We start from the raw sequence: 14941 nt of genomic DNA, 5'->3' as shown, positions 1-14941 counted from the left end.
TCTGCCTGTAACTGTGAGAACAGTGTCGGCACAGTGGTGGGGTGGGCATCGAGCTCTCAGGTGCTGAGGGATTCGTTCACAGTAAGGAATAGGATACAGGGAAAGGGAAGTATGCCTGGAGATGGTAGCATGGGGAGACGTGGGGACTGGTGTTGAAAGCTGAGGGAAGATGTTGGAGAGAAAGCCTCTTCTCTAGGAAAGAGACAAATGGCTGGGGCTGCAGCGCCAGGATGGCAGGGCAGGGAAGCCCCAGTGGGAGAGGTTTGGTTTGGACAGCCGGAGGGATGAAAGAGAGAGCATGGCTAAGATCACAGAAGTTTTAAGGGTGACACCCATGATTATCTAGAATTGTGGTCCAGTGCAGTAGCCAGGAGCCACATGCAGCCACCGAGCACTTGAAATGTGGCTGGTCTGAATGGGTGTGTGCCGTACAAATAAGACACACCAGACTTTGAAGATTTAGTAAAAAGAAAACCAATGTCAAATACCTCAATCACATTTATATTGATTACATGTTGAGCTGACAATATTTTGGATATACTAAAGTGTATTATTAAAACTTATTTCACCTGTTCTTTTTTTTCATTTTTTCATGTGGCTCCCAGGAAGTTTAAAATTACACATGAGGCTCCTATTTGAGGCTGACACGATATTCCTATTGAACAACGCTGACCTAGAAGTTATGGAAGCCAGAACTAGGAGAAAAAAGAAACCCCACCGAAGTCCTATCTCAAAAAATAAAACCTCTTCCTACAACGCCAGAATCTGCCTCATTGACAGAGGTTTAGCCAAATTGATGAAAAAATAAGTGCTTCCCAAGCCAACTATTAATAGTTATCAGTACAAATGAAATTGTGGTGGAAAGTATATAAAGAGAATCAGACACCATTTAGACACAGCAATTAAGTAGTGATGGTGAGTGTTTCTCCTCCACTCATTAGGGCCGGACCTCAAGGCCCTGCCGTGGGAGGAAATCACCAACCAGCAAGCAATCCAGAGGAAGGGAGAGTGCGCGCACCTAGGACGTTCTGAGGAGGATACAGACAGGGAGGTGCTGGCCGTGGTTTACCTACACTTGGCAGGAATGAGGACAGTGAGCCCGGGACGTCAGCCCTTTCCCAGTCACACGGTCTTCCTCCAGGCTCCTGGTCCAGATTTGCGTACTCCCCACCCCACTACCCCCTCTGTCCCCATTCCAGTGCGAATGGGCAGTGAGGTACTTTTTGGTTGCCACCTCCCTCCTCCCTCAGTGGTTCTGCCATCCTCAGATCTCCCCTCCTCCCCCAAGCAGCCTTGGCTGTGTGGTATGTGGTCAGGATGGTTTGTTTCCCTCATGCAGGCCACCTCTCCGTTCCCCAGCGGTAGATAACACAGCGAGTGTGGGTGTTTGCTCGCTGGGGCTGTTATCTAAGATCAACACTGGCAGCTCCTGCCTCCAGAAGCCTCCCGAGTCAGGATTAAGCAGAGGCTTCATGTCTCAGTAGGGACCTGGTCACCATAGTTTGTGTTTTGGGGATCCTTTTGGCGGGGGAGGCGGTCTCTGAAAAAACTGCAGGTCTTCTCTGAGGTCTCAGATTTCTCCTCGCCCTTCTCCACCCTTCTGGCCCCGGAGCTAAGCGGTCTGACTAAGTTCAGGTGACCGACATGGTGAAGGGCTCCTGGTGATGTGCTTACACTGCTGGGAGGCCACACTGGCAGCGGCGGGTGATGTCTTTCAGCAGGGGGTACTTAGTCCCCCAAATTCTACTGAGGCGCTGTCCAGCCCCTCCTGGGCTTCACTGTCCCTAGAGTCTCTACAAGGGTCCAGTGGCCCCTGAAGTCAAACTGCAAGTCGGGTGGTCATCTGACGTTCAGCTGTTCTACTGTCTGAAGACCCTCCTACCTGGTTCCCTGCCCGTCCCGTCCTGCTTGGAGCAGTGACCTTCCTGAATGCCACGGTCACTGGGGAAGCAAGACCGTGCATCCGAGAGAGCACTGCACTGGGAGTCAGGAACTGGGTGGGAATCCCCCACCACCACTGACAGCTGTGCAGCTGGGAAAGGGTGGTCCATGTAGAGCATTCATTTTCTCTTCCAGTGAAATAAAAGGTTCAGCACCCTGGGTCTTTAGTTCTTTCCAGCTGCCATTATTCTGTCACTCCTCTGTTCAAGAACCTTCAGTGGCCTCCCTCCTGCAAATAAAGCCTGAACTTTCTGTGCTAGCACCTTGCAAGGCAGTGCCCGGCCTGACCCCGAGCCACCTGCCAGGCCTTCCCTCCCACCGCTGCCACCATCCTCCAAGCCGCCCAACCTTCTCACCGTTGCCCCAAACATGCTATACCCATGTCTTCCGTTTGTTCGCTCTGCTCATGCCACTCTACTGACAGCAATGCCCTCCCTTCAAAGCCCTGCGCCATTTCTACCATCTGCCTGAAGTTGGATTCTCCACTGAAATGCAGAACTTCTGTGTAGACAACTCACTTAGCCCTTAGGAGTCACTGCCTGGCATCCAACTAGATGAAGCACTCCAGGCAGGTAAGGAACCCCTCATCATGTTTATTAACTCTTCATCTGAGAACATGGGACCGAAGCCCTATGGACCTGGTACAAAAATACTTGTCACCTGCATGTACTTTACAGGTTATAAAGTACATCCATCACCTCATTTAGTTCTCAAAGCCACTCCGAGAGGCAGGCCTGATGCCAGGATTAGTGATCTGCCTAAGGCCAATCAGTTTAGGCGGAGTTACCTGTGCTAGGACTAGGTCACAGCTCTTCTGCCTCCAGGTCCAAACTGTTCCCTCTCAGAACCTGCTGGGGGGAGGGGAGGCAAGCCCACATGTTAAGAAGTACCCAGCCAAGCATAGTGGTCATGTGTCACCCAGAAGGAAGGACTCACGTTTGGCCACTAACTGAACGATCCCGACACCTGCTCCCTAGAGGACAGTTAGCTTGTGCTGCCACCCATCACAGCAGTTTCCTCATCTGTAAAATGGGATTTCCCTCATTGGGGAGGTATGAGAATTACATGAACCGGGCTCCCCACATGCTCCAGACGTTTGTAGCGTCCGTCACAGAACAAGTGTGGGGACAGAACAAGCTCTTGGAGACCTAGTGACAATAGTCTCATTCTATGAAGGGAGGAAGGGGGTTCAGAAAGGGGAGTAAGCCAAAGTCACAGAGCAGCAAAGCCAGCCAGGAACCCCCAGCCACTCCCTTCCCTCCCACCTAAACCAGGACAGGGCCCACTTGGGGACAGCTGGAGCAGATGGGCCGCCACAGGCCAACCTAGCAATGTCTCAGGGCATCTGACCTCCGCTGTTGATTTCTACCCAGAGGCCATGAGCATTTTTAGTTTCCAAGGAATGTAAATCAGTCTCCGGAAGCTAGGCTACCCTGAGATAAGGTTGCTGGTTTAAAACAAACACAGGGCTTCCTATATAAGGACCAGACAGCCACCAGGCACCACCTCCACCAGGAATTCCAGGTAGGCACCCTCTGTGTGGGGGGCTAGGGGAGGTCTGCTTACGGGTGTAACTTACTGTGACCGCTGGCCATTCACAGCCCCATCTGAACAAAGGGGAGGTTGCACAACCTGGGGTAGCCTGGCTGCTCAGACAGCTGGCTCAGGAGCCGCCCCAACTCCCCCATGTCTCCTGGGGACCTTGCTCCTTCAGCTTCATCGTCCCTGTTAGAAACCTGGTACAAGTTCCTTGGGGGCTGGGACAAACATGGGGAGTCCCACTTACAAGGGTTCTGCCCCGAAGGAGCAGTCTTGGAAGAGAGCACACATGTCCTTCAATTCGCTCCTATCTTGGCAGGGGGAGGGGGATAGAGGGAGCCCCTCTGGCAGGGATGGGAAGAGCTTCTCTATTCAGCAGTTGCCATCCCAGGCCAAAGTGCTTCGCCCTGTTAGGCTCCTGCCTGCATTCTGGGGCATGGGGAGGGGAGGGGAGGAGAGGGGAAGCCAGGGGAAGGGAAAGCATGTTGCTTGAAGTCCCTTTCTCCTCCAGGCCCATCTGTCCCCACCCAGCTGAGGCCATGCCCTCCCTGGGGACCATCTGCTGCCTCCTGCTCATCAGCGTGCTCTGCGTGGACTTGGCCATGGCAGGCTCCAGCTTCCTGAGCCCCGAACACCAGAAAGCACAGGTGAGACATCTCCCCACAAAGCCCCACATTCCGACTGGGGTATCTCTTGCCAACCCTGCCACATAGCAGCTAGCCTGGGCAGTGGCTCAAACACCTGGGCTTCAGCCTTCTCCTAGAACACAAAGGAGAACTCTGGGTCTGCTCATAGGCCCATACTTCTGCTTCTGGAAGGATATGGGAGCTTAGGGCCCTAAAGAGAACACCTCCTGTCTCCAACAGAGAAAGGAGTCCAAGAAGCCACCAGCCAAACTGCAGCCCCGAGAGCTTGAAGGCTGGCTCCACCCAGAAGATGGAAGTCTGGTGGAAGGGGCAGAGGATGAGCTGGAAATCCGGGTTGGTTCCTCTGTAGTTTTACACTTTGTGGCAGTGGAGGGATGACGGGGGTCAGGGGGAGCTGGCTATGAACAGGGCCCACTTACCAGCTACCCAAGAAATGTAAAATAGTTGACATGGGCTCTGCACTGGGCTCTATGAGGTCTTTATCAAGAGGCGAACATCTAAGAGAAGTAACTTTGCTACAACAGAAGGGGAGTGTACAAGGAGCTGAAAGCCAGCAGACGCCAGGTGATTTCAAAGGGTGCAGCAAGTAGGATGCCCAGAAGTAGACATCCAGGAAGATGGCTGGTTATAGACCAAAGGTGTTTCCCCGCAGAAGACGTCCGGTTGGCTCTGGGGCCTCCCAGACCTGACCTGGGGCTGGAGGGCACCAAGGCTGCGCCCTGAACAGGGAGCTACTGCTAGCCGGGCTCTGGCGGCCAGCACTCACCGGCGTCCATCTGTAGGAGGACAGGCCAGTCAGGCTTGCTTTGGCTCTGACAAATTTTACATGGGACAAGAAAGCAGTTCAAAGTGGAGGACTCAGGGGCGGAGGGAGGGAGGCGCTTTATAGGGTTATTTAGGTAGCCTTCCTGAAAGGCTGGCTGTGGTTCAGGAGACGGTTCTAACAGCATTTAGGTGGCCACAGACAGTTCCCTGCAGAGAAACCACAACTCCTGGGGTGGTTCCTAATAATGGTAATTACTGTACTGCTGTGTCCCACGATCTCATTTACAAACTGTTTCACCCTTATTACATATCGTATAATCGCTACAACCACCTGTCAAGTAAGGCTGATATGCTTGCCCTCATTTTATAGACAAGGAACAGAAGTTCAGACAAATGTATTCACTTGCCTGAGGTGCCACAGCCAGTGCGTGGCAGGGGTGGGACTCAAGCTCAGAGCTGACTCCGGTCCCCAAGGCCTCTTTTCCTCCGCCCTGGTCTGGCAGATAGACAGCAGCCAGGCAGTGCCCCCGCTCGTCTCCTCCGGCCCGAGAGAAAAACAGCTCAAGTGGGTCCCGACCTGGCCTCCCTCTAACCATTCACCGGCCTCTTCTCCCATCAAGGATGAACTCCCAACCCATGCTCTGACCCTCCCCAGAGCCCAGGATCCCCCCCACTAGGTTTAAGACCCCCCCAACCCACCGCATTCCCACTTGATGGCCTGCACATCCTTGAAGTAAAGCCAGGCAAGTTTCCCGGTGAGATTGCCAGCTCCAATTCAGAACGGCTCTAAATTAGCCCCAATGGGGAAGGGGTTTCAGTGGCTAATGACTCAAGGCAGGGCTGGGACAACTGGAAGTTTCCAGTTTCCATGAAGGCTGGCTGTGGAAGGAATGACCCACACTGCCTCAACTAGAACCAGAAGTCGGAAATGTCTGGGAGATATTGAGGCTGTCAGAAGCTGGGTGAGGCCGCAGAGCTCTGGGTTGCTCCCCAAACCACTCCCGTCCTAGGGTTCCACTTCCCCCAAATGTTATCCTCCTAAAATCCATTTCAGCTGGAAGACTTTTGAAACCAACTGCTACCCACTCCCCTCCCCAACCCACCCACCCCCGACAGAGCAGATGAGCCAGAGGCCCCATGAGCCTCGTCAGGTCACCTGACACTTATCTCCCAAGCAGTAGCCGCCATGCTGCCTCTCAGCTGCTCTGCAGCAAGTCGCAGCTGACAAGGCCTTGGATTGGGATCCTAACGTGTGTTCGGATGATCAGATCACCCACATTAGCCACAGGGGTGGAAGAAAAATGAATCGTTACTGAAGGGAGGGAACAGGAGGGCTCAAATTCCTTTAAAAAAAATCATGTCATTCTCCACTCACTCCAGCTTCACAGTGGAGACCAGAGGGAAGGCAAATGTTTAAAAAGGTACCAACAGCTATTTGCTGTTCTAGTAACTCCTCTGGGCATGTCCGCACACCTGTAAAATAGGAATAGTGGTACCTGCCTGAGGAGGGTGTACGGAGGACAGGCTACAACGCGGGCAAGACACAGCCCGGGCCTGACGCAGGGTGGGGCCCTCTGCTGGGCGCTGCTGCAGCCCAGGGAATAGGGTCCTGGCTGGTGGACCCCGAGTCCTGTGGGGCCTCAGACAAGTCATGTAATTTCTCTGGGCCTTGTTCCTTTATCTGTAAACGGGGATAACACCTCCTGTCTGGAGGGCAGGGGGCAGAAGGACCAAGATTCGTCCACTGACTCCTTCAGACATCACGGTGACCGACATGGCTAGGTCCTGAGGCAGCTACTGGATGAAGAGATGATGACAGTCTCTGCTCTCAAGGGAATAAATGATGATGTGGCTCCAGAGGTCTTTTCCATTTCCCCAAAACCTTTAGCTCCAATAAATCATCTCATAGAATGCCGAGGGAGTAGGGGACATGGGGCGCTCTCCCCTGGAGGGGAAGAAATGGAGGCAAAGAAAGGATTTGGCTTAGAGTATCTTTCTAGGAAGCCTCCTGTCTGCTTTTCCACAAAACAAGGAAAGGCCTGTGAGTCTGAGGGAGACACCTGGGAAGGAAGATGTGGGGGCAGCAGAGGGGTCAGAGACCATCACCCAGGCTAGTGCCATGCACACCCGGTACACTCTCGTCCCCAGTCTCCCTGCCAAGGCCAGAAATCCCCCCGTTGGCGACTGATTCCCACTCGTGCCTTCTAAGATTGCAGATGGGGGGCATTTGATCCAGGGGCCTCCACAGCTTTTATCAGCAACCTCCTTAGAGGTAAAGGAACAGAGTAAGTCTTGAAGATCGATGAGGGTGTTGGGGAGGAACGGGCCTAAGGCAGGATATCCTAGCTCAGCTGCCCTTCGGGGTGCCTGCTGGGCCCATGGGCCCTTCTCCCTCCCTGTCCACGATGAGACCCTGAGAGCCCAGGGCCTTCTTTGGGATGGGGGTGTGCTTGGGTTGGGGTGGGAGGGTGGGGACTCTGACACTTCCTGGGTCCTTCCTGCCCTTCCTCCTAGTTCAACGCCCCCTTTGATGTTGGAATCAAGCTGTCAGGGGCTCAGGACCACCAGCATGGCCAGGCCCTGGGGAAGTTTCTTCAGGACGTCCTCTGGGAAGAGGCCAACGGTAAGTCCTTGCCTGGGTCAGGTCAACTCAGTTTCCTCCGAGTCCCAAACGTGAGCCCCTCCATGGGTGACACGAAAGAAGTTTTCTCCCCCCACCCCTGCCTCTCAAAAAGAGCTTCTAATTCCACTCCAGAGGGAGTGGCTCAGAGTGGGCTGAGCAGTCTTTGTATTTGAAGAAGCACTACGTTCCAAGGACTAGCACATTAACTAGCTTTAGGGCCCCAGGGAACCCCAATCTCCTTAAGCATAAAATGGAGCTAACACCCTCTGTGAAGTATAAAATTACTTAATTTAAAACACCTTTACTTCATAAACAAAAGGAATTAGTGTGACAGTTACATTCAGAATAGGCTCCATAGCCAGTGAAGCAGTTCTTTTGGTTTTGTTTGAATCCTCTTGCCTTGTAAAAAGGTACCACCCCACTTTTTCCTGATTGAGGTGTTTCCGAAACACCTGCCTTGGGAAGCTCCCTACAGTCTGCAAAGTACACTCCTTTCCTCACCCACATGGCAGCACCACCACCCCACCCGCCCTTCCCTTCGAGGTAGGAGGAAAACAGCACTCAGCTGTGATGCGCATAAGGAAAGCGAGACTCAGAGCTCTGAGATGACTTGCTCAAGTCACACAGCCCACACTCCAAGGCCAGAGCTTCCCCCCATTCCCACACACCCCCTCCTATGTCACCAATGTGGAAGAAGGCCATTTTGTGTGGCACTGGCCAGACACAGACACGAAATTTTGACTTGGCCTCTTGCTTTTCAGAGGCCCCGGCAGACAAATGACCATCAAGACTGACAAGTGACATCCACAAGACCAGCTCACCTTTGCTCTCCTCCCACCCTTAGAAGAGCTCACCTGGTTTTAGATTGCTTTCAAAACTCCCAGCTCAATAAATGTTCAAACTGTGTGCTGAATGTTCAAAATGGAAATTATTTCAACAGAGTAAAATATCACATTTCACCGAGGAAAAAAAAATTCTTGGTATGTGGAGGGTGGGAAGAGGGAAAAAGGGTATAAAAAGGGTATGTAGCAAGGCAGATATGAATGCTTAGAAAAACAAACTAGACTAAGGCCTACAAGCAGATGGAGTATTGGGGCATGTGTGTCAGGAGGACAAAGGGGGGAAACGGAGAAGGGTGGGCAGAGGGAGAGGAAGGAAAGACAGTCCCTTTAAGTATCAGATTCTTGAGTGCACCCAACTTGCATGGAGAGCTTATTATCAAGAACTGCACGGACGAAGAGCAGCTACCTTACCAGAGCTAACATCCACTGAATTCACACCCAGGATCAGAACAAGATGCTGGGGCAAAGCATGAGTTTGAAGTTGCATTAAATGGGGTGCTAACGATAGCTACTTGCCACTGCTGGGCAGGGCTGAAATAGCTACTGCTCCTTCCTCCTCGTCCACTACTGAAGAGACCTGGTGAAGCAGAGGCCGCCTCACTGTGGGCAAGGCTGGCCGTGGCCTTCATGACTTCACTGATACCAGGTAGGTGTCCCAAGACATTTCCACTCCAGCTCACGGCTGAAATGAGCCTTGCTCCTTCAGTTCTACTAGTTCTAGTGAAGACACCACTCTTCCTGGGAAGAATGTCCCTTATTGTTGAACATGTGAACTGATTATTGAGAGCTGGTGACAATGGATGGGTGAATCATTAAGGGCAAAAAACAAGGAGGCTCCGAAGAGAAGCACTGCCACCCTGCCTGGTCTGACATGAACGCCTGTTAGAAATACATAGGCCACCCCTCCGTAGAGAGTGGGAATAACAGCTACATTCTGGAAAAACCTCTACCACAGAGGGCTCTAGGAGCCGAGCCTAGAGTCAAATTCTGGCCACATGGCACTCAAGGCACAGGCCTACAGGAGCTATCCACTCGTCAGTCGCACTGAAACACAACTGCGATCCGTCATCAAGGAACTGCAGTCTGTGGGACGTCACCGTCATCTGGAAACCTCTCAGAAATGCAGACTCTCAGGCCCCACCCCTGCCCTACTATGTCAGGATCTGCATTTTTTAAAAAGATTTTATTGGGGAAGGGGAACAGGACTTTATTGGGAACAGTGTGTACTTCCAGGACTCTCCCCCAAGTGAAGTTGTTGTCCTTTCAGTCTTAGTTGTGGAGGGCGCAGCTCAGCTCCAGGTCCAGTCGCCATTGCTAGTTGCAGGGGGCGCAGCCCACCATCCCTTGTGGGAATCGAACCGGCAACCTTGTGGTTGAGAGGTCACCCTCCAACCAACTTAGCCATTCGGGAGCTCAGCGGCCACTCAGCTCAAGGTGCCATGTTCAATCTTAGTTGCAGGAGGCGCTGCCCACCATCCCTTGCGGGACTCGCGGAGTTGAACTGGCAACCTTGTGGTTGAGAGCCCACTGGCCCATGTGGGAATGGAACCGGCGGCCTTCGGAGCTAGGAGCACGGAGCTCCAACCGCCTGAGCCACCGGGCCGGCCCAGGGTCTGCATTTGAACAAGTGGCTTGGAGACGACTGGATCCAGCTCAGGCAGCACAGCCACTGCACCTGGCATACAACAGATGTCAACTGTCACGCGAGAAAACTTCAGACCTGGCCAGATGGGACCAACAAAACTGCCAACACATGAAAAAGGTGTCCTGTTTCTTCCCTCACTTACCTTCTTCCCATCACTGCAGTTCCAGCTGTCGTCAACTCCATGCCCCTCCCTTGGGCAGACCCCCCCCACACACACACACACACACACTCTTCCTTTTCTCAGATGGTTACAGACCCTGACTACACGACCACACAGTGACTTACTTCCGGGTCCTTGCTTCCAAAGCACCTGCCTCTGAGTCTCAGTAATGCTCACAGAGGGAAACGTGTTATCACCATTAAAGGAATTCAAGGTATTAGAGAGAGCGGAAGTAGAACTAGAGAGAAAGGAGCGTCCTCAGCCCGCCAGCCCGCCCCTCCACCCAGCCTAGCACGGAGGCCTAGACCGCACGCTATCCCGGAGCATAACCACACCCCAGCGCTATCCTTTAGGGGTGAAACCCAGAGCACCACTGACCATGCCTACAGCCCTTTTCTCAATAGCTAGAGAGGAGGATTCAAGGCTCAAGCATGACCAAAGCTGCTGACCTGGGGGAGCAGCAGCCACGGGTGGGGCTCAAAGGAGGACGCGTGCCAGGCCCTGGCAGGAATGCTGGTCACCTGATGCTTCTTCCCAACAAAGACAGACTAGACTGACTCCTCTCTCAAAGGACACAAGCATTCTCTCCCACTTGCCTAGGCCATTCATTCAAGCAACAGACGTAAAGCACCCACTCCGGACCAGGGATTCTCACCTGGGGCTGACGGCATGGTGTGGTGAAAGCTACGGGCTTCAGACTCAGACACAAATTTGAACACTAGCTGCATGATCCAGACCAAAACACTGAATTTCTCAGGCTCCTCAAATGTCAAACACCTACCTCCCTGGGTAACTATGGAAACTGAATAGTTATCTCCCACAAGGAGACCTGGCACATAGTAGGCATTCGATTCTAACAGCCATCATTTACTGCATCCCTGCCGTGCATCAGGCACTGCCCTAAATGTGTACGTAATTAACGTCATTTCAGTTAATTCTCACAACACACCACTTAAAGGGGACTGAAGTGCAGAGAAATGAAGTAACTGCTCACATAGCAACACGCTGTCCACTCACACCCAGAGCTGTGGTGCTCAAGTCCACGCTTTTCATAGCCCACTGCCTCCCACTGTTACTTCCCTTGCCCGACTACTGCGCGTCCAAGGGATTCCTTGTTTGTTTTTTTATCTCCCTTCATAATACACTGGGTCAACGTGGGGTAGGGTGAGGACAATTTCAACAATGGGCAGAAATAAAACTTATCAAAAGAAATGAGACGCACTTAAAACGTGGCATTTCAAACACGGTCCTGTGCCAGCCTAGCCCTCCATGCACCATTAAAGGATACCACTAACTTAAGCTTCTCTGAATGGGGTGTACTGACCCCCGGGGTGAGCAAGATACCCACTGGAGAAAAAGATTCTCCTAATGAAAAACTTTTATTTTGCATTTTATGATATACCTCGCACATCAGTAAGTAGCACATGTATTTAACTCATCATACACTTGAAGATGTGTGCTCAGACATTCTCTCGTGACGACGTGCGAACAGTAGAATGGAGACACGCTCAGCTATCTTCCTTAATCTGAATCTACTTCCAAACATTACTGACAAACGCGCATTTACAGGGGTCACAGGGGCCAGCTGGCCACTGATCAATAGCTCTGCTCCTGCCGCCATCTTTGTTGGACCGAGTTTGTTTAATGACTGGATATTTCAGTGACCATTTGCCCTTATTTTATAAAAACGAGTGACACAAAACTGAAAGTACTGATAGCAAATGACTGCCACGTTGCCCAAACTTCATACAGAAAAAAAAAAAAAATGTGAACACCAGAAAAGCCAAGAGCAGCAGATTTTCAGCCACAAACAGACTGTCACTGAGTGGACACAGTCAACTGGGAAGGCACTGAGCCAAAGTGAAGAAAGGTGCTAAAAACACAGTCAATGACTGTCTCGAAGATGAGGCACCGACAGATTTCAAAGCTGTTGGGCACTCTCGGACCAGAGCCTTCCTTCTCACAGGTGGCTTTAGCTTGCGCACTGTGTTCAAGAATCCCTTCGCATAAATTCAGAGGCCTGACTGCAAGCAGTGAAACAGTTTCCTCCAAAGTTTACCCAGAGGCATCTGAGGAGTTCTAGGTACTCGATTTTCCCACCTCCTACTGCACTGCTCCGGGGAAAAAAGAAGACGGTATCTATGTACTTTTCAAAGGCTAAGAAGCAGCAATGCATCTGAGTTCCCAGGCTGTAAAATGAAACGTAATGCTCAAAGGCAGCAGAATATTTAAGAAGCAGAACCATGTCTTATTTCCAGTGTAATTTTGCAGAGAGGCACATGTATATTGAAGAACGTCTCTAGACCATGGGGACTCCCAGGTTATGAAACCAGCCAACAACTGACCCACTGTTCCCACTCTGAGAACTCTAAACGAATGTGGAGAGTACGGGAGATGGCTGAGGGTCCATCCTTTATTTTCAGAAATTGACAGCCAGAGGTGGGGTAATACAGAGGCGTTCTGGCAGCACAGCAAAAACAATCAAGTCAGCCATCCAAAATAAAAAACGTGGCTAAGCAGCCTTCATGCCCCCGGCACAGAAATGATAATCCTACAAGCTAGAGCTAAAAGTCTGTAGCACCTTGTGCTTCACCTTGGCGGGGGGACTGCACAGGCTCGGAGACTTCCATTTAGTCATCATTTTAACCCTCTAACGCAGGCCTCGCTGGTGTCCTGCGCGAGCAATACTGACTTACAGGGCTTGTGCTGAAGGATAGAGACATGCTGCAGTTCATTTGGGTGACAATAAAGCACTCAATACTTAGCAGTCCCCAAACTCTTCCAAGTAGAACGAGCCCCCGATTCCCCACATTGCCAAATTCGAGGCAGACAATACATAACTAACCCTGGAAGGTCGACAGTGAATCAAGGCCTACTTCCCAGGCCAGCAACTTGTGTACGGGGACAAGACAGAAATACCAAATATAAACCATGGTAAGTCCACTCCCTTTTAACTTACAAGGCTCCAATGCACCTTCCAAAAACACCTAGAGAAATTCAGCGTAAGTGATGGCCTTTACATTTAAGCTACTGGCCTCCAAGAAACACACACGGGACTCAGGGTGACCTATTTCACTGCAGGAGACTGGGGTAAAGGATCTTTTTGGACAAAGTGCAGAGTCCTCACTTAATCCTTGAACATGATAACCTTCCAGGGCCTGTAATGAATACATCTTTACAAGGCACCAGCAGGGAGAAGAACACGGCTCAAAACTTGACACGACCTAGCTGCTCAAAAGTCAAAGGAGAGGCTTTCACTTCCAACCAGGAGGAAGGACACAGGAGGCCAAGGCAAGGGAGACCCCCCCACACACGAGGGCGCCTGACAGACTTACAGACACCAGCCCTGCCTGGTCTGCATGGGCAACAGAACATGGCTGAGTGGCCCCAGCAGAGCCCTGGAGAATTACTGGTCTGCCTCTCCACCTGGGTGGGAACATGAGGGCCTATCATAAGCGCTGCAACAGGAGTATTCCTGGTCCAGTGTTCCAGAAGGGGGCAAAAATGGAACACAGGCAACTGGGACCCCAACAGCAAACTAGCAGGTAGCTTCTGCTGCAAACTGGACTCTTATCAGTTTAACACACCCAAGCTGCAGCCCTGGGGGGACAGGGTGAGCGGGAACACCTTCTTTGGGGTCCTTATTCCAGAAAGCCTCTTCCTTTGTCCCCCAATCTGTCCAGACCTGCATCAGCCAGGACTCTCCCTGGACAACGAGCGCCCCTCTGTATCAATGGCAGAGGAACCAGGTAGACCAGCAGCTGAGGTCCTTCCACACCTGTGCCAATGCAGAGCTGACACAGCAACAGCCACGTTGAACAGTTATCCAGGGAAGGAAGAGGGGTGACTCCACTGATTGCAGGAAAATAAACCTCTGACACGGGTCTCCAGCAAAGGGCCCCCCCAGGAGATTTCCCACTAGTTCATTCATTCTTAGAACTGAGACCAGGAACCAAGTTACACACTGGCATGTGCTTAGATGAGTAGGAGGGTGATTTTATTCACAGGCTGCTCAAAAACACAGGCTGCAGAGGCCAGGGACCTGTGCTGGCCAACTTGCTGCACCCTCCTACCAGGCTTTTTCTCCTTCCCTGACTGCCCTGGAGCATTGCCCTGGGAGGCAAACCCTAGCCCTCACCCACTGCACTGCACCCACCCCGCCAACCCAGTAGCCAGAAGCAGAAGCCTTATGAGGCAGTTTCAAGGAAAACATCCTGCCTCTAGCCTGGTTTTCTCCATTCCAATGGGCTCTCCAAACACGTCCTCGTCCTCGGATCTGGGCAGAGTTGAAACCCAGCCATGTTCTGTCAGGCCACTGGTCATCCTGGAGGGCAGAGAAGAGAAAAGAAGGTTCCAAACCAAGTTCACTCAAGACAAATCAGGCTTAATGCTCACGCTGGTCATTAAGATAATGCAGCAAAAGACATTCTTGTCCTGATTTTTAAAAAACATACATGTGAATTTTATGACCTTTTAATGCGAGACTCGAATGCAGTCTCTCTGCTTAAAGATTGTAGAGGCGACTGGTGTTCTCACGCAGAGCAGCCAAGGTGCGGGAGAGCGGCTGATCTTTGACCCTGGCAATCTCTCGAACTGTATGCAAGGCCAGGCCTGGGTGGGCATACTGGCAAAGGCTTCTCGGAACCTGGAAGACATCAAGCATCAGAACATCGCTGTGCCTTCTGTACACAGTCATTACACAGAGCTCCCTCCCCGGCCCTTCCCCAGTAAGGACCTCTTTGGGGCTGCCCTGTAGAGACCCCTTTACCTGCAGGTGCA

At 51.9% G+C, this 14941-nt stretch overlaps 2 protein-coding genes across 2 annotated transcripts in view; one reads left to right on the top strand and one right to left on the bottom strand.

The window, feature by feature from the left end:
* Positions 1–4019: 4019 nt before the first annotated feature.
* Positions 4020–8296, top strand: GHRL (ghrelin and obestatin prepropeptide; the record flags this gene model as incomplete). The annotated part of the gene is made up of 4 exons (XM_081072199.1): positions 4020–4127; positions 4347–4460; positions 7407–7515; positions 8277–8296. 4 exons carry the CDS (start codon positions 4020–4022, stop codon positions 8294–8296), a joined length of 351 nt encoding a protein of 116 aa, XP_080928325.1.
* Positions 8297–12557: 4261 nt separating this feature from the next.
* The window catches only part of TATDN2 (TatD DNase domain containing 2), a 29246-nt gene continuing 26862 nt past the window's right edge, over positions 12558–14941 (bottom strand). The window contains exons 7-8 of the mRNA XM_081072630.1: positions 14633–14807; positions 12558–14486 (exon numbers count right to left, since the gene is read on the bottom strand). Of these exons, the coding sequence (XP_080928756.1) occupies positions 14667–14807 (141 nt within the window). The 3' untranslated portion in view covers positions 12558–14486; positions 14633–14666. The remainder of the gene's footprint in view (positions 14487–14632; positions 14808–14941) is intronic.

This window comes from Rhinolophus hipposideros, assembly GCF_964194185.1.
Source record: "Rhinolophus hipposideros genome assembly, chromosome: 14".
NCBI lineage: Eukaryota > Metazoa > Chordata > Mammalia > Chiroptera > Rhinolophidae > Rhinolophus > Rhinolophus hipposideros.
Note: the sequence above shows the minus strand (reverse complement) of the source record. Positions and strands in the feature narration are given on the sequence as shown.